Source organism: Liolophura sinensis, chromosome 10 (genome assembly GCF_032854445.1).
Source record: "Liolophura sinensis isolate JHLJ2023 chromosome 10, CUHK_Ljap_v2, whole genome shotgun sequence".
In the NCBI taxonomy this organism is placed as follows: domain Eukaryota; kingdom Metazoa; phylum Mollusca; class Polyplacophora; order Chitonida; family Chitonidae; genus Liolophura; species Liolophura sinensis.
In genome coordinates, this window is record NC_088304.1 from 29,868,649 (window position 1) to 29,889,517 (window position 20,869).

A 20,869-nucleotide genomic window follows, 5' to 3' on the forward strand; every position below is an offset into this window, starting at 1 on the left:
AGGGCTGGTAAGTCCTAATGTACATGGCTGGGAAGGTGGGGTAACTTTATGTGACCAGACATGCATCACAAATAAAGCATAAAGCAGTGTGTACTGGGGGAAGGGCTGGCGAGTCCTAATGTACATGGCTGGGAAGGTGGGGTAACTTTATGTGACCAGACATGCATCACAAATAAAGCATAAAGCAGTGTGTACTGGGGGAAGGGCTGGCGAGTCCTAATGTACATGGCTGGGAAGGTGGGGTAACCTTAAGTGACCAGACATGCATCACAAATAAAGCATAAAGCTGTGGGTACTGGGGGAAGGGCTGGCAAGTCTTAATGGAGAAGAAAACTTCATAAAATGACACCATAGGCTGAAAAGAGCACATTTTTTTCTATCTGGTGGTGTCTACTGCATACTTTGTCATTTTTCCTCACCATACACGTAAAGCCTGAAAATGGCAAAGCTGGCATAGATTGCTGTGTCCATCGCGTCCTTCATCTTTGACACCCTGTAATTTATGCTAGGGGTGTGTTGCCTCTTAGCCAATGAGAGTTGTTAAAACTGCCGGCATGTTCGTGTAAACTCGGAACCTACGTCCAACATTCCGGTTTCCTTATCGTCAAGCGATCATCAAGTACAAACTGTACTGTTTGCTATCTTCTGGGAAGAAGAGTTCTACCGGAAATGTACGAACTGCACTTCGTCGGTTTTTCGAACACAGAAGATTCCAGGACTAGTTCTTAGGCAAAATAGAGTCGCCCACAGCGGATTTTGGTGCTGACTTTATTTATAAATTATCAACTTGAGGTACATATTAGAATTTTTTTATGGCATGCACCTGCGAGGAAATGCATACTCTTTTCAATGGTATTTGATTGATATTTAAATTTTCTTCTCCTTTAATGTACAGGGCTGGGAAGATGCCATAACCTTATTACATATTTAACAGACATCAACAGAAGCCATCATTACAGATGCACACATCTCCCTGAACTCTGGCCACAATGAGCAGGACTGTCTTCACAGGATTAAATTCTAATCACATCAATCAGAAAAGTTCCCCCCGGCACATTGGACAGTTCGTCTTGTGTACTGCCTCAACTATGGCTCAGGGCACGACACTAGTCTGTCTGTCACGGGTCCACAGGTGATTAAAAAAGTGGGAAGATGAGGTTCCAAAGTTAAGAATCCACACAACCTCCCAAGGTTACCTGTCCACACAACCTCCCAAGGTTACCTGTCCACACAACCTCCCAAGGTTACCTGTCCACACAACCTCCCAAGGTTACATATCCACAGTACCTCACAAGGTTACTTATCCACACAACCTTCACAGCTTAAGTATTCACTTGACATTCCCCAGGTTAAGTATCCAGGTCAGACTCTGTGACCCCCTGCACTGCTAATTCCATCAGGACATTGTCTATGTACTTGGGGTCAGGGTAGCCATGCCCGGTGGAGTTAGAACCCAGCTCTGTCTTGTGATGGATCTCATTCCATGTCACTGTGTCACTCTCACCGGTCGTCGTGGATTGGCCTATTGTGAATGTCAGTCGACGTTTCCAGGCAATGATGAGAAGCTGTAAACCTGGAACATGAGAAACATGGGTAGATATGGTACAGAAAGATACCACTGTTCTTACACGAAGAAATGCAACATGAGAAACAAAGGTAGATGTGGTACAGAAAGATACCACTGTTCTTACACGAAGAACGGCAACAAGAGAAACAAGGGGAGATGTTGTACAGAAAGATACCACTGTTCTTACACAAACAACCGCAACAAGAGAAACAAGGGGAGATGTGGTACAGAAAGATACCACTGTTCTTACACAAAGACCTGCAACATGAGAAACAAGGGTAGACGTGGTACAGATAGAAACCACTGTTCTTACACGAAGACCTGTAACATGAGAAACAAGGGTAGATGTGGTACAGAAAGATACCACTGTTCTTACACAAAGACCTGCAACATGAGAAACAAAAGTAGATGTTGTACAGAAAGATACCACTGTTCTTACACAAAGACCTGCAACATGAGAAACAAGGGTAGATGTGATACAGAAAGATACCACTGTTCTTACACAAAGACCTGCAACATGAGAAACAAGGGTAGATGTGGTACAGAAAGATGTCACTGTTCTTACACAAAGGCCTTCAACATGATAAACAAGGGCAGATGTGGTACAGAAAGATACCACTGTTCTTAGACGAAGACCTGCAAAGAGAAACAAGAGTAGATGTGGTACAGAAATTGGTACAGAGATTGTTGATACTCTGACAGTTCTTAACGATGACATCAACAGAAGACATAGTACATGTATTATCACAAGAAGTTTACCATAATCTAACACATTTGCATTTCAGATGCACCTTACCTTTCTTCCATCCTCATTATCGGGCAAGAATCCGTATCTGGGGAATCCCCGCGCTGTAAACCGCTTTCCTGGATGAGGATGCTCGGGACCCTAAAACACAGACACACAATCCACTGCAAGTAAACCCACAGGTACATGTAGGCTTAATAAATCAAATCAGGCCACTAGGCTTAATAATAATCTAAAATAATGCCATTAGGCTTTAATAATGATCTCAAATCAAGCCACTAGGCTTAATAATGATCTAAAGTCAAACCACTAGGCTTAATAAATGATCTAAAATCAAGCCACTAGGCTTAATAAATGATCTAAAATAACAATACGATTTCAACGATATGTAAAATTTGAGTGCTGATAGTTACAGGCGAGCCAGCATGAACCCACAGCGACCGCACTGGTGAGAGGCTCCTGGGTCACTGCGCCGAAATGGCACACTAACCATGGATTCGGAGTACCAGGATTAAACCACTAGTATTTGGCAAGTAACTGAGAAACTTTCCCAAAACAGACGCATACCTGAGTGCCTGGTCGAATGTCATACTTGATCTGTATAGTGCCACAGTTGGGGAATGTGGGCAGATGGTTTGGCAGTATGTCATACTCCATCTCCCCCTTTGGACAGTTCCCGCACTTCTCCCCATAGATCGTCTTACAGCTTGGACACTGTACACTCCCGTCCTGGAAAGAGGCAAGTACCACAAAAGAATGTTAGATCTAATTCTGAAGAAATGAGGAACATTGCCTCCTTTAGTAATAAAACAAGTCAAGCCAAGGAGTTTTATAAGCTCTTTGCGTGTTGAGAAGGGTATACAGGAATTTCCTCATATACTCTTCTCAATACGCGCATATTATTGTTTTGTCCCTATAATATTTATTAAATAGAAAGCCAGTCTCGAGAATATGTAAAACTGAGCTAAGAAAAATCATGCTATTTATGTCGACTGCAGAAAGCAATGGTATAGTGGCATAACATCACAATGACGTGCCATAAAATGCAGTGTTACAAAGAAAAATTACATTAGTCTGCACAGTAACTTAGCTGCGCAGGGTATAAATTTAGCACCACAAAATAAAAATGCCGCCAATCTGCTTAAATTTCATATACTGTCTGTAGGCATGGCCTTCAGCTCTGACAAGTGTATGCCAACATTTTAATACCAATAGCAATTGAGAATCATGGATGATATAGGAACAAACTCTTCTGTTCTATTCTGTATGAATTTCGCCACTCTTTCTGATTAATTCAGTAAAATAGGGTGATTGAAATATCATGAAATAAGCTTATGTGTTTACATCTATATTGTTTTTTATACTACATTGTTTGGTGACACAGGTTTCATCGAGGGGGGGGGGGTCTCAGTGTCTATAAGACACGCTATTTTGACGAAATAAACATGGAAGAGAGAGAGCGAAATACGATGAAAATTGAAAATGAGACGGTCTGATCTATGTTTGGCGGTGTGTCAATTGTTTCACCTAACCTTTTCACAATGAACTTACCTTCTGTCCACACTCATACATTTCATGGAGACAGAGCTTGTGGAACATATGAGAACATCTCTCCAGTCTGTACACAACACAATCATTGCCATTGCTACAGTAGCCCGAAGCTTGGCTCAACTTCTCACAGCATATACAACAGTCCTGTGTGAGAACAAATACAACAGTCCTCTGTGAGAACAAATACAACAGTCCTATGTGATAACAAAAACAGTCCTGTATGCAGTATCCCTGTGTGAGAGCAATGAAAACCAAAGCTTGTACATATACAACAGGTCTCTGTAAGAGCAATGAAAACCAAATCTTGTACATATACAACAGTCCTGTGTAAGAGCAATGAAAACCAAAGCTTGTACATATACAACAGTCCTGTGTAAGAGCAATGAAAACCAAAGCTTGTACATATACAACAGCTCTCTGTAAGAAAGAGGAAAACCAAAGCTTGTACATATACAACAGCTCTCTGTAGTGTAAGAGCAATGAAAACCAAATTTTGTACATATACACCATTCCTGTGTCAGAGCAATGAAAACCAAAGCTTGTACATATACAACAGCTCTCTGTAAGAGCAATGAAAACCAAAGCTTGTACATATACAACAGTCCTGTGTAAGAGCAATGAAAACCAAAGCTTGTACATATACAACAGTCCTGTGTAAGAGCAATGAAAACCAAAGCTGTACATATACAAAAGGACTCTGTAAGAAAAAGGAAAACCAAAGCTTGTACATATACAACAGCCCTATGAGCAATGAAAACAAAGCTTGTACATATAACACAGCCCTGCGTAAGACCAATGAAAACCAAAGCTTGTACATATACAACAGCCCTGTGTAAGACCAATGAAAACCAAAGCTTGTACATATACAACAGCTCTCTGTAAGACCAATGAAAACCAAAGCTTGTATATATATAACAGCCCTGTGTAAGAGCAATGAAAACCAAAGCTTGTACATATAACACAGCCCTGCGTAAGAGCAATGAAAACCAAAGCTTGTACATATACAACAGCTCTCTGTAAGACCAATGAAAACCAAATCTTGTACATATACAACAGCTCTCTGTAAGAGCAATGAAAACTAAAGCTTGTATATATACAACAGTCCTGTGTGAGAGCCCTGAAAACCAAAGCTTGTACATATACAACAGTCCTGTGTAAGAGCCACGAAAACCAAAGCTTGTACAATACATGCAGTCCTGTGTATTAAACATCAAAACCAAAGCACACACTATACACAGTCCTTTGCCAGAACAATCAAAATCAGAGCTTGTACATATACAATAGTCTTGTATATGTAGGGCTGTTGCTATATGAGGAAATTACTTAAAAGTAATATCTTTAAAGCTTGATCCTTTTCATTTACCAAGCGGTATACTGATGATCTACTGGCGTTAAATAACCCCCATATTGCTGAAGCAGTGAAGGAAACCTATCCGCCTTCATTGGATTTAAAGGAGACAACAGATAGTCCTGATGGTACATCTTATTTGGATCTATATCTGTACAAAGACGAACAAGGTATCCTTTCACGCCGCCTTTACGACAAAAGGGATAATTTCAATTTTTTTTGTAAATTATCCTTATTTGGATAGCAATATACCAAAGGGTCCTGCAGTTGGCATATACATATCTCGCCATGTAGCATTTGTCTGATCTTGTGTTAATTGTGATGACTTTAATCTGTGTCACAAGTTGCTAGTTCAAAAACTAGTTTGTCAAGGATACTCCATCAAACGCCTTCATTCTAAGTTTCTCAAATTTTACAATGAGTATAACACTCTTGTTGATCAACCACATAGACGGCGCTGTTATCACTATGTACATATCTATCACGTACATGGTATTTTTACAACATAGATGGCGCTGTCTGCCCAGCGTAACCGCTTATCTTGTAGACAACTTTTATACAGCCCAGCAAGTCATGTGTAACATCACAGATGGCGCCTCTTGTAGTATGAGATCCTTACATATTAACGGGAAAGACCTAATCGTCCGTTACTTTTAAATCACAATCTGTTCGGTTAAGGTCTGTAACGCTCGTCATTTTCGAACTGTATCTAATACCACTTAACTTGGGGCTAGGGGTCGTAAAGGTAGCCATGCTCATTACGTTTGCATGATGCCTTTATGAACAGTTGCAATCAAAGCGTGACTGAGATAATTGTTTAATTGTTATTTGACCTGGAATTCATTCATGGACTACGAATTTGAACTTTGATATGGAATTCATGCCTGGAATATTCATTGTCTGCCCGGCATCATTGAAAACTGATGACCGCTTCTCTCTTGTGTGTTACCAGCTTTATTTCCTATTTGTATAATTTCTTACATACCTTTGTCTTTGGAAGCTAGTGTTAAACGTTGTTTTGGAAATGGATCTTGAGATTATCAACTTGGAACCCCCCTTTAGGACTACGAATGCTATCTGAATGTCTGACATGACGTTTATATTGTGCTTGAAAATCAAAATCACAGCAAAGACAACATTTGTACATTGGAACAATCACAACAAAAAGAGGTCCTGGAGTGATCTACTAATAAATGCCTAATCTCACCTCTGCCTATGAACCAACCATATTTAACTTCGTCCAGGCACAAAATTCACATCGTCCAGGCTAATTGGAATAAATATTCTTAAAACAATGCACACTGACATTAACTGAACGCACATATATGCAGCAGCGCACTAACAAGTTTTAAAGAAAATACATTTCTCCAAGAAGGTAAGCCTATTGTACATAGTAAACGCGTTGATTCTGTAGTCCCCATTTCAAATCTTTTCGTGGCCACATACAAACACTGCAATATGACCAAGGACTTCCAGGACAAAAGTCGACAGTTCTGTCAAAAAAAAAAATGGTACCCAAAACTTCTGAATAAAAAGTGTTTATCAGAAAGTACAAACTTGACATACAAAATGGAGCTAAACACTAACTGATATCACTAATGAGTCACACTTTGCGCACGTGTACATACCTCATCTTTGGGAGGATCTGTGATTACAGTTACAAATTTGGTGAGCACTTCCTCTGCTGTATTTTCTGCAAATATAAATACAATTCACATGTTGAAAGTACTTGAAAATCTTTCACTCCTTTGAGACCATCAATATATGTTTACACATGGGTGCAACTTGTGCAATATCAAGTACTGGTATCTTACTTTTACTTCTATTCCATTTTACCCTTGTATATGCCTATGATCTATCACTTGATAGTGTGTGAGAACTGACTTCACACTGTATGGATTAATGGCATGCACTCTCATATGCAGGAGTCAAACTGTTTGGTCATTTACTCGTTTTTAAGACCTTCAAACAAAAATGATGAACACAAATTGAGCCCAGGTCACCACAAAGATGACTATGAATCATGCAAATATTCATAATTTCAGATACATATATGACTGTTGTGCTTTATGTTATTCACTGTCTTTAAATGGAATTTTAACACATTTGTCACCCTTGAATCATATTGGATGACCTCAGTTTATGTAGAGTATATCATTCCACAGATCTCCAAATATCCAATATTTTGCCCCTTAACATGTCTGGTTTATCAGAGGAACATGCATACATGTACATGGGGACATGCAGGCAGTGTTCATATGAAAATCAGTGTCCGCAGTATATAGGAGTTGCACCACCTACTTCTGGCAACCATACTGGAGCCAATAGGACTCCAATATGACTGACTGGCAATTGTTCTGTCAGGGGGATGATTTATTTACTTACTTATTTCATTGGTGTTTTACGCTGTACTCAAGAACTGTCAGGTTGATGAAGACCCCCTCTTGCGACCTTGTTCATACTGTGCTTAGTTGCCTATCTGTGCAGCCGCTACCTATCACCATGTGCACATTTTGCAAACCTAATTTCAGTTTTGCGAAATTATTTTCTGATAACATCGCCACCTTGGAGAAGCAGTATCATCCTACCATGTTACAAGAATATTTGGTTTTCAACGCATTTTGGACTGTCCATCATCAAACCGAACTTAAAGTGAAAGACAGCTCCTGACTGATTCAAGGTATCTTAAACCAGAAATAATGTTTCTTTTAGATCTTTTTTGACTCAGTAAAAGTTCAGTGAAACTTCCTCTTGACACAGCTTCAGCATGTTTCCATATAGAGAGAAAGGTAAAGTCACATTTACTCTATCTCTTTAACATCAAATGTATTTTCCGGTAGCGTATGGCAGATAAAAGTTGTGGACTTAGGCCATGAAGGCCAAGTGATAAATAGCTTTCTCGGGAATTGGAGATACTGGAAAAATATTTCTTCCACTGCTTGAACTGTTTTGATACAGTAGGACTACTATATCATTTACAAGGAACTCCAGCAATACTGTTTTAATTGAATGCATATGCACACCTGGGGTTACCTCCCGCGAGGTTGTTCTGGTGATTTTGACATTAGATTACAACAGAATTGTTGTACAACTAGATTCATGCTCAACTCTGAAATCTACACATAAGTACCACTGAGGCTGATCTAGGCATTCGAATGTCACGATTTTATGTTTCAATTTTGAACTGGTGGCTTCCAAAATGAGAGTAGCGTTGATCGACCTAGTTATTGCAGACTTTGGAGAAAGCACCTCGGCGTTTTAATAATTTTGCTGTATTTCATAAAAGAAAACAAAAAAAAAAACCATCTCTTATATGCGAGAAAGATGATGAAGTAAAATTTAAATTCTTGAGTTGTAAGAAATTCAGTTCAAAAAAATAAATAAGTAATATCATTAAGATTTGATTTATTTTATCACAAGATTTAGTTAACTTTAAGTGTTGTCCGGTGAGATGCCATCTTCTCATTCCCATAAACCTTTGGCATCCCTAATGAATTTTGTTATTTAAAAACTGTAGACTAAATGGTAAAATGAACGACAAAAATGTAAGTAGTTCTTTAGGCTATACCTGGGAGATGAATGTGTTTTGGGCCAAGACGGTAAGCTAGAGTCTGACATAATTTGGCGTCATTGAATATTACACGACTCGTAAATCAAATGATTTTACGTCTGTGGTGGTCTGTGAATGATACAGATTACACTGTGTGATCAGCCCTTCAGCTACACCTAACTACATGTACATGTCCATCGTTGTAAACAATCTCATATGTTGCAGGTCTCTGTTACCATATGTCACTTCAAGGTGAGACTGGCCACATCACAGCTTAGGCCATGCAATCTGACATGTCTGATAGTAACATGTTTGATTGGATAAAGTTCTCAAGATGGCTGCCTCGATTCACGCCAGCCCTTTGTGCAGTACTGACATTTGTTCTACACGTTATTTGGTGAAATCTTATTAAAATAATAAAGAATCATACTTTTTAGAAAGCTTGAGCATCCTGCTTTCGACTGAAGTATGTTTTAGCCCGGTGTTGTCTTGTCCTTTAAGGAAATTCAGTCTCTTTGTTAACTCATGTGCTTCATATTCAAGGGAAATAACCTCGGAAAAGCATCCTTTACACCTGCGACACCACGTGTAGTCCTCAGGCGGGAAAAATTGTCTTGAAGTGGCGAACTCTTTTCAAGGGGATAGGAGAGACAGGGGCTATAAATATTAACTTCACATTTCATTATTTATTTGTTTGACTGGTGTTTTGCGCTGCACTCACTTGCATGACCAGCATTATGGTGAGGGAAATCTACGGCCATCTGCAGGCATACCTCAGCAGAGGGAGGCGGTTTGAGCTTGAGGAACTCAGGTTGAGCTCAACCACACTGGTGAGTGAGTCATGCATGATTGTTTTTTGATTGATTCACTGCTTTGCTTTTAGTTTTGAATTTTGTTATGACTATATAATTGTCAAATGGCTAAGAAAATTCTGGCCAGGTTAGCCACAATGGCTGAAAAGGGAAAAAAAAATGCTACAGCTAGCACAGCCAATCATCAAATCATAACCCAAAACACATACATGTAAAACTATTATCTAAATCCTAATTAATGCCAAAACTTACTTGCTCTGCTAGACACATCAACATCATTCTTTATTTTGACTGGTCCCTTAAGCTGGCCTAAGTTATCGTGCCTTGACCAGCTGAGGTTGGATGACCGCAGAGCTGGGACGGAACGGGACGTGGGCAGTGAGCACCAATTAGCCACCTGCTGCATTGTGGGCACTGCCGGTGACACCAGGATATTTGTCACACCTGTCACGTAAATGTAGAAACTTAATAACAGCTTATTTTTAGATTAACCCAAATCATTACCTGAAATAAAAGTTACATACATGTACCTGTAAACAAATGTTGAGTAGGGAATTTACTATCAAAGAGATACATAACCTATATGTAGAAGGTTTTATATCCCAAACAAGTGCCCCGACCCCCTCCACCCAATCTCTCAATAACCCTATTAAAGGTTATCATACGAAAGCTGAAAGAATTTAATTATTAAATCTGGTCAAGTTGTTTAGGTGACATCTGCTACTGACAAGAAATAGCCAATCAGAATTTGTTAAAAAACAAAAACATCTAACAGGAATAAAAATCTAATCAGTTATTAAGGTTCTCCTAATACATCCCTCCAATTAAATATTCATGTACTTTGCACAGGTGGGGCAAAAACACCACACAAACGGTTGATGAATTACAACACTATATCACACATTTGGGGTTTACCGCCGCTTTCAACATTACTTCTGTCACATCATGCAGGTGTCTCTTTTACACCTGCCTTCATATATGTATGGATATTTACAGTGCTGCCTCACAGGAATGTCATGCCACAGACACTAGGCACAACCCTGAGTCCAATTATACTGACACTGAGCCAACTAGTACTTTGTCCATTCCTGTTACGCTGAGCACCAAATCAGGTAGCGGCAAGATTACCGATATTAAAGTGTGTATGATTCGATTGGGATGGAAGCCCTGGCAGAGTCCGAGCGCCATATGAACTAGGATAAATGCTTACTGCTCATCGCTGGCTGCAGGCCCGAGGTGTAGGCAGCAGCATTCAGATTTCCTGGCACAGATGAGCTGCAAAAAAAAAATAGCAACAAACAAATATACATGAAGAAAAACAAGTGTGATGGTTGGGCATTTAAAGCGTTTAAAAAATTAAAAGCATGAGACATGGGTTTTATATTCAAATCAAGGCAGCTAGGACTGGGTGTGCCTCGTGATACTGTACCTTAACAGGACCCATGCACTTATCTTAAAACAGTTCTGGGAATCACTGTTGTGATAATAATGCTACATACATGTATAACTGCAACATTTACATGTAACATCAATCACTCACTCAAAGAAACCAACATATATACATGTACGGGAGTGAGTTAATGCTGAGGGTTTAACATCGTACTTAACCATTTTTTTCAGTATATATGTGTACATATATTTTCATATTATTATAGAAATACCATGTTTCTGAAATTTGGGGCACCAGGTCTGCTCATTTTAGCCAATATATATGTAATTCTAGCAGGAATATTGAGTTTCTTTTTACTCACATGGTTAGACCATCTAATGAACAACATACTCATATCTTTACTTTTCCAAAAGGCTGGCAGAGAAATGTAATATTCCATTATTCAACACTAGCAATATCTGTCCCAAACTTCAGAAGAATTACGGTAAACATGTTATTGAATATTAACATCGATTTCCCCATGTACATGTACACATAAATTGAAATTCCTGCACACTTGTTATGTTTGTTGGATCATACAGCTTGTGATGTTGGATATTAAAATTAGGCTGTCAAGTGACCTTTGACCTTTCGTCTGTTGGATAAGGCCTTTGGGTTGTATGTGGATCAGGTGATAAGAAAAGATATATATGTACACTGAGCTGTAATACTACAACAGCCATATACTGTGAGTTGCCTAGCTTTGAGGGCATCTTATAATCTGCTCTTTTTAGGCCACAAACAGTTGCCATATCAAAGAAAAGTGCATTACAACTGACATAAATCCATCATGAATACATCATGAGAAATATTTAACTATGTATTTCACAAAACTTTGTTTAACTGATGCACATGTGGTGTAACTCATTTATCGGAGTTACAATACTAGTGCAGGCCTGAACATGAACATGACACATATGGTACACCACGTACACCCATAGATGCAGACTTGAGTATCAAACATACAAAATGCACGTAAGTTACACAAAACAGATTTATACTGAAGTTAAGTACATTTTCATGCAAAATAACAAAATATAATTTCCACACTTACAATATGCCAATCAAAGTAAACTTTCGCTTTGTCCGATGTCCGCGATTATCCATGATTTTAATGTTCACAAGGAGCCACCACGAAGAGTTCTGTTTGAGATTTGATCACTGAGTGATAAATCCTTGATCAGTCTGTACCAAAGAGTACTTCACAGAATAGCACAGAACATCTGCTGAAACTGCAATGCTCGTATGGTCAAATATGTCCTTGTTTGCTGTTGTACATGAAAAGCACCTATATGTAACTGTTCTTCATTTTGTTACATTCCAACACTTAACATGGACACGTATTATGGACACGTACTTGTATGTACACTGCACATTTTTGTTGAGTTTCAGAGTGTTTTAAATCTATTACCAAGGTCAATAATGTGATTAACACAGCCAATAATGTGAAAATATGACCAGTGTACATATGCATGTATCACATCAAGGGAATTGGAATTTCTGCTTAGTAGCCCTGGCATTAATGCTGCAATAAACCAGGGACATCAAATATTTATTTACTTATCTTTATCACTTTCTTTTTTTTTCAACACTGTCCCGTGTGCACCTATTTGAGATTGAGAATGGCACTAAGATAAACAAAACCCAGAGTTATAGTTCTGTGGGCATCCAGGAGTGTAACATTTGTGTGATTCATATTTACAGGAATCAACATTATGAATTCCAGCTCCAATATCACAGGGCTAGAACAACACTGTAGCCAACACCAGCGTCAAAAATACATGACAATGAAGTACTATAGAATATCTGTGAAGGGCATGTATATTGAAACTGGCTGTTAACAATTTGTCACCACTGGTCACCCTTTATCATCATTTGTCTCCATTCATCACTAATGGTCACCCTTCATTGCAATTGGTTTCCCGTCGTCACCATTGGTCTCCCTTTTACTTCTGGTTCATGATCACAACTAGTCATGCTCGCCGTAACTTGCTTTATAACCTCCTGCCTTGAAATAGTCAGATTCAATCACACAAGGCGATGAGCTCAAGCTTACAAATATGGATTTTGTCCTGCAGTGCACAGTGCAGCAGCCATGGAGTTCGCATGAGGAAGACGATTCTGTAGGTTGAGCTGGACATCCTCAGCTAAAGGATCACGGAGACTGTGGCTGTGGAAGACATCACAACACACCCTGGCAGGCTTCACAGCTGCCCCCCATAGAGAGACAGATGAATCTGAATTACTTAATCACCCCTGGGAGTAGCCACATCACTGTATATGTAGCTTGTGACAGACAAGTCACACAATACTGCAATACTGATTTACATAGTTATGCCAGCACACAGAAAGATTACTCTCAGCTTTAACCCCAAAAACCTAGCTTTAAGCTCCATCATGCCAATGGATTAGATGTGTACTTGTGTGTACTGTAACTTCAACTACACAGTACAGCATGGGAATATTTAAGGTTTGCTGTAAATCAGCCATTATACTAGGCACACTGTCCAAGGTTAGAGCAGCTTCCCACCGCCTCTGGGGTTACACATTCACATGCTGGTAGTGCCAGTCAGCAATAGGTCTTATCGCTTATCATGGAAATGTAAGAAATCACCATAAGCAATCAATCGGTAAATGGCTCCAGCCTAAATGATACTGTCTGATGCAGCACGCAGCATTAGACAACTCAAGCTTCCTCTGCTCTCTACCCTACCTCCCTCTAGTGGGGAGAAAAGTCAATATCCATCGGAATTACCCACAATATCAGGATTTTTTTTTTCGCCCACAGCTAATTAGAGCATTATGTCAGACTGATCTAACAGTACAATGGTATCAGTAGAACAGGCTGGACACAAAGGCACTTATAACCACATGTGCACTTTCTCAAAAGAACCAATCAATAGACAATATTTTGATATGTATTATGACATAATTGATTGCTATATAATTGCACACTTTTAATCAGGACAAGATCTCTTCCAAGACAGTTTTCAAAAATTTGTGTAATATATATGTGTATATACATACCCTTATAAACCCAGCTTTGGTGCCCTTTGGCTTTCATTAAAAATATGTTGCTTGGGTATAACCCTGTTACTCAGATATTCCTTCAAAAAATGGCCATACTCTAAAGTTCTTATTGGTCTATAATGGATTTCTTTCTTTTTATTTTTAATAACTTCTCCCTCAATGTCATGTTCTTTAAAATCCCAGCTCTTTTCATTAGACAGAATAAAAAGACATTTCACCACAGACATACCAAATTCTTTCTGACAGGGTAATGTTAACCCCAGGGGGGATTTTTTTATGGCTGGCCTCATGGAATATTCTCCAATACACCTACAGGAAATTTGTGGAAGGAAAAATAAAAGCATGCAAGTATTAATGGAAACGATTTTCAAAACATTTTTGATGCACACTTTTTATTAACTGATTCCGACCCAAAGGGGAGGCAGCAATTAGTGGCACTAGTGTAAAGCAGGATCTGTAGCAATTATTAGGTCAAACATGGATTGTAGCACAACGCTGGCAATGTTACAATGTATCAGCTCCTACTGAACATGGAACTTCGTACTGTCTTTAGTGTGATATCATCATGAACTGGGATCTGGGAACTGGGATCAAAGGATCATTTGACATAATTTTACTGCTGTCGGGCATCTGGAAGGTCCTCGTTGACTTTATTTGATTGGAGTTTTACGCCATACTCACAAATATTTTACTTATACAGCAATGACAGGCTTCGTTTACTGACACACAAGCATGTACTCAGGAGTATTTCACTTCTACAAAAGCAGCCAGCATTATGGTGAGAGGAAACCAGGCAGAGCCCATGGGAAACCCCTAACCATCTGCACACCTTCCCACATACGGCCAGAGAGGAAGCCAGCATGAACTGGACTTGAACTCACAGTGACCGCAAGAGAGGCTCCTAGGTCACTGCGTCGCTCTCGCATTTTAACTACCTCGGCCATAAAGGCCCCTGTCAAGGGGTGAAAAAAATTCACTGCAGTGACCCCATATTATGTAGAAACACATTAAGCCACATAACAAATCTAAAATCCCGCACTCAAGACATGTATCTTGTTGATCCAAATCTTCGTTAAGTTCATGTAGATATACACATACATGTACCAGTTTCAACATCAGTTTTATTACAGAAATGTTGCTATGGACGCAACAATTTTTAATCAAATGAATCTATTTTACATCGGGACCTATACATGTACATGTAGTTTAGCCAAGTGTTAAAGTTTATCTACAAAATTTGAAAACCCTACCTGAAACAAGAGCACTTTAGTATAAACTAAGGATATGCATACACTAGTTTACGTTATTTAGTTACATGTACATACATGTATGTATGACATTTTATATACATGTATTAGTGGTGTACCGCGTACATGTGTACATGTATGGGCATGACGGAAATCACACTCAGTGGTGTATTGCGTACATGTGTGCAGTACGTCTATGGGCATGATGGAAAATCACAATCAGTGGTGTACCGCGCACTTGTGTGCAGTACATCTATGGGCATGATGGAAATCACACTCAGTGGTGTATCGCATACATGTGTACATCTATGGGCATGACGGAAATCACAATCAGTGGTGTATTGCGTACATGTGTGCAGTACATCTATGGGCATGATGGAAATCACAATCAGTGGTGTATCGCATACATGTGTACATCTATGGGAATGATGGAAATCACACTCAGTGGTGTATCGCATACATGTGTACATCTATGGGCATGACGGAAATCACAATCAGTGGTGTATCGCATACATGTGTACATCTATGGGCATGACGGAAATCACAATCAGTGGTGTATTGCGTACATGTGTGCAGTACATCTATGGGCATGATGGAAATCACAATCAGTGGTGTATCGCATACATGTGTACATCTATGGGAATGATGGAAATCACACTCAGTGGTGTATCGCATACATGTGTACATCTATGGGCATGATGGAAATCACAATCAGTGGTGTATCGCATACATGTGTGCAGTACATCTATGGGCAAGAAGGAAATCACAATCAGTGGTGTATCGCGTACATGTGTACATCTACGGGCATGACGGAAATCACAATCAGTGGTGTATCGCTTATATGTGTACATCTATGGGCAAGAAGGAAATCATAATCAGTGGTGTATCGCATACATGTGTGCATCTATGGGCATGACGGAAATCACACTCAGTGGTGTATTGCGTACATGTGTGCAGTACATCTATGGGCATGATGGAAATCACAATCAGTGGTGTACCGCGTACATGTGTACATCTATGGGAATGATGGAAATCACAATCAGTGGTGTATCGCATACATGTGTACATCTATGGGCATGACGGAAATCACAATCAGTGGTGTATCGCATACATGTGTACATCTATGGGCATGACGGAAATCACAATCAGTGGTGTATTGCGTACATGTGTGCAGTACATCTATGGGCATGATGGAAATCACAATCAGTGGTGTATCGCATACATGTGTACATCTATGGGAATGATGGAAATCACACTCAGTGGTGTATCGCATACATGTGTACATCTATGGGCATGATGGAAATCACAATCAGTGGTGTATCGCATACATGTGTGCAGTACATCTATGGGCAAGAAGGAAATCACAATCAGTGGTGTATCGCGTACATGTGTACATCTACGGGCATGACGGAAATCACAATCAGTGGTGTATCGCTTATATGTGTACATCTATGGGCAAGAAGGAAATCACAATCAGTGGTGTATCGCATACATGTGTGCATCTATGGGCATGACGGAAATCACAATCCTTTTCCAAGAATGTCTACTGTTTCTATTCCATGTTGTGAAACGGAAAGATCCTACATTTCATGTACATGTAGGTACTCGACTTGTGGAAAAAAAAACACATTAAAATGTGTTGAAAACTTCAGAAACTTGCCATTGGTCGAATACATGACGTCATAAAAACTTTTGAATTCTGATATAACTTTGACATATTTCAGTGTATTCTGAACGGCTGATGCTTTGAAATGCAGTCAAAACACTAATTTGGGTGTTTTCAAGTTATGTAATTTCAATGGTCTGGAAATTGAAAACGGTGCGAGCTACAGATACTACATATGTATGTAATTTGTACCAAATTATATGCGCTCCCTGGGGCATCTGAACTCTGAACATACATCTGTACATGTATTTGAGCTACAACTACAATAGTTTTGCATACAACGACTTACATGTACATTGTACCTGAAGTGTACTGTAGCTCATTTGTGAAATCAGGCTGTGTACCTTTATTTACCAACATTGTGTTGGTGAATGACTGTTACAAACATTGACATGTCGCAAATTGCTTTGTATTGCTGATGTAGAGGCTGAAATTCATATCTGCAGACTGCTTGAAAGATGTAAAGCTAGCTCTAGTTATATTTTTTTTACTTTTATCATAGCTGTTTAATGCTACGCTCAAGAAATTTTCAATATACATGTATGATGGCGATCTGAGTTGTGCATGGAGGATAACTGGACATGCATTTATGCACAGGTATAAAGTGCTACTAAGCTTGATTCACAGATTTCAAATAATCATCTAAAAAATTCCTAATGATTGTGGAAAGAAAAACAATATATTAAAAGAGCAGAACATGACAAAGTTTACATGTACATGTATGTAAATGGTCAATCATGATATGACTTGAGTAAAAAGAGAAGCACAGTATTACGCTCTGTTCACCTGTATATGTACATCTACATGCATGTACGTATATTGGCCCACAAAGTGCATCTTTGGATGCCTGGAATACCAGAATTTCAAATATACTAGTTATTTCCTGAGAAAGTTTTTGCAGCTGCCTTTTTAACATGTAAAAAAAAACACCTTTAACAATGAAAGATACCTTGACGTTTCAATCAAATATAAATAATAATTGTATACATATATACATGATGATATACAGGTGATATATATTAGTATTTTTGTTCAAGAAGCTCTTGAAAATTTGGGTAACAAATACATTTATCAGTTTCACTTGTGTACGTGCAGCTACGCATTCTGACACATTTCTACTACATGTATTAAAGTTACTAAAATTGGTACCATACCCACATGTACATGTATTTTACCTCAGCATGAACATGTACATGTATTTTACCTCAGCATGAACATGTACATGTATTTTACCTCAGCATGAACATGTACATGTATTTTACCTCAGCATGAACATATACATGTATTTTACCTCAGCATGTACTTGTATTTAACCTCAACATGTACATGTACATGTCTTTTACCTCAGCATGTACATGTACATGTATTTTACCTCAGCGTGAACATGTACATGTATTTTACCTCAGCATGTACATGTACATGTATTTTACCTCAGCATGTACATGTATGCATGTTGTCTTGCAAATGTTCATTTTAAGAATAAAGCTTAAGGCTTTCAGGCATTAGATGTACATTAGCACATATATCCTAAATGGCCTAAACATTCGACCATTAAAGAGCATTTCTCAAGGCAAAAAATGTCATGAGATATTACTTCTGGTGCTCATATTTACATTTCCCCATCAGAATATGATCCTACCTTCCAAACACCTCTCAAAGCGCCTTTCTAAAATCAATAGAACTCCCAGAATCTGGAAAAATGAGCAACTTCATCATGGGCAAAATTTAGTGTACATATGCTTCAAGCACAGCTATTGTTTTCAATCAAATTATTTTGTGTCAAAACTCACCTGCTTTGCAACAGAACAGAAGGCAAATGGTTGTGTGACGCTGCAGGAGGATATCCTTGGAGAGAGGTAAAGTGTGAGTTCAAAGCCAGAGGAGGCTGTCCCTGAGATATGGAATTTGTGAGAGGGGCGTGTCCCTGAGAGATCACACCAACATGACTGGACAAGCCACCAGGTAACGCTGACATCGCCTTACTCAGGCTGGGCATGGAAGCCGCAGGCTGGGTATGGTGTTTCTTCCTGAGAGAGTAGGGTGAGGACGACCCTGTGAGATCTGAGATGGCCCTCTTTTTGAACGGAACTGCCACAGGTCCAGTAGAACCCCCTGAGCGCTGTGAACGGCTCACTAGTGTGTTGTTCTGCAGTGCTCCAGGAAGTCCGCTGGATGTCTGCATTTTCCCGTTGTCTGGTGGATACGGCATGGGCAGTAGTTCTCTGCGGATCATTCGCCTCCGTTTCGTCTCTAGTCTGATCTGAGACATGGTACTCAGGCAGATTTTGTATGGTAGACAGAACGGCAAAGCACTTAAATCAACCATTGTCTGTCGCTGTGAGAAGGCATTTTCCAGCAACCCGCTGATGTCCATGTCGTTAAGTATGCCATGTGCCAGGATTGTCACCTTCCCACTGCCACATCACACCTTGTCCTGCTGGACTTGTCCTGTTGTACAATGAACGTCGGACTGATCTACTGGTACCTGTAACCATGGGAATACAAATATGAATATATACATATTCATTTAAATGTCAACTTAATCATATCCACTTGTCCACACTAGTGCTGTTTGGACTGGCTGTTTTCAGCACTTTTAACACAATGGGGAAATTAAAAAAAAAAAACCCAGGAAATCTGGATACTCAAACAAAATACATGCGGCCTCAAAAAAGGCTGTTAGGACAGTTTTGCCTCCTTCACCAGCTATCACAACCACTGGGGTATAAGTCTGACATATACAGGCAGGCTCTTCAAGAGCTATCCTATATTTTGCGATTAATCCGATATATAGACACTAAGATGACTCTTTCGTGGGATGGGATTGAAGGGTTGTCATTAGCACTTGAAAACAAGATCTGTAGACCCACTTTCTTTTTCTTTAAAAGAATCAAAAAAGAACAAACAATCAAAACACAATCTTATCTCACTTAAACACAACCTGTCACATTGATGGAGATTTCTCTTTCAATAAAGTTAAGTAACCACTTGATCTCTGACTGTGCTCAATGTTACTGATGCCATGGTACGTAACCGGCTTCATAAAACTTCGCATGATAAGGATTGATCAATGTACAACTGTTCACCTGTCTTAGATATGACTAAACACCTTGTTCTAGCCCATCAACTCGAGTGGTGTAGTGGTATAAGCAACTGGTGACGGAACTCACATGCTGTCTGATGGAAGTTCTAATCCACAGTATTTCACAATAAAGTGCAGAAATCCTTCTAAAAACGTATGAACCATGAATAATACAACGTAAAAAAGGTAACAATGACACATGACAGAAACTAGAAGGATAAACGTCTTATTTACGATGTTTTTTTTATCTGTATGCAAATTGAACATCTCCCCACTTAAAAATCAGTAAAAGCACGTGACCATAGGGGGGGAAAATGACGTCAGAATGCACGTGGACATCAACACGTAAATATTACCCCAGTCTTTACAACTCAAAAAAAAAAATTTCGTCTTAGCGTCTGTATGTGGGACTATTCTGTGTTATGAGTCTTTCTGAAGTCAAAACTTTCAATTATCTTAAACCACAATTAGATCGCGCAGAACTATACATACTGAGAAAATATATACTGCCACATATAAATCTCTTTCCAATGAAAAACAGACGATGAATTAACTGGCATCCCTGATCTCATACCAATGCCTTAGCCTTACCTGTTCCTTGTCGTATTTGGGACATAGACCTGAAGTCCAGAATGTAATGTGTCAAGGTTGCATCTGCGTGGCCCAGGTACACATGCCCAGTATTCCCAGTGAAACATTTCTCAATGTATGTAGCTACGTGTGGTTCATACGGACGCCACCGGGAAAAACTCATTCAGCCATTCCCAAACCGCGACACCGCCCACTGATGTGTTAGCGGACGATGTTATTCCCTGGTATACGGAGGCCGCCATATTGTGGAT

General features: G+C 39.4%; 1 protein-coding gene across 1 annotated transcript; it reads right to left on the minus strand.

Annotated features, from left to right (window-relative positions):
• Positions 1 to 698: 698 nt before the first annotated feature.
• Positions 699 to 20,840, minus strand: LOC135476185 (E3 ubiquitin-protein ligase DTX1-like). Its single transcript, XM_064756118.1, is given in 10 exon segments — positions 699 to 1,572; positions 2,362 to 2,453; positions 2,880 to 3,041; positions 3,864 to 4,007; positions 6,840 to 6,904; positions 9,826 to 10,017; positions 10,784 to 10,848; positions 18,736 to 19,328; positions 19,330 to 19,430; positions 20,619 to 20,840. Coding segments are annotated over 10 exon segments (1,800 nt in total). The 5' UTR covers positions 20,782 to 20,840; the 3' UTR covers positions 699 to 1,349.
• Positions 20,841 to 20,869: the final 29 nt, after the last annotated feature.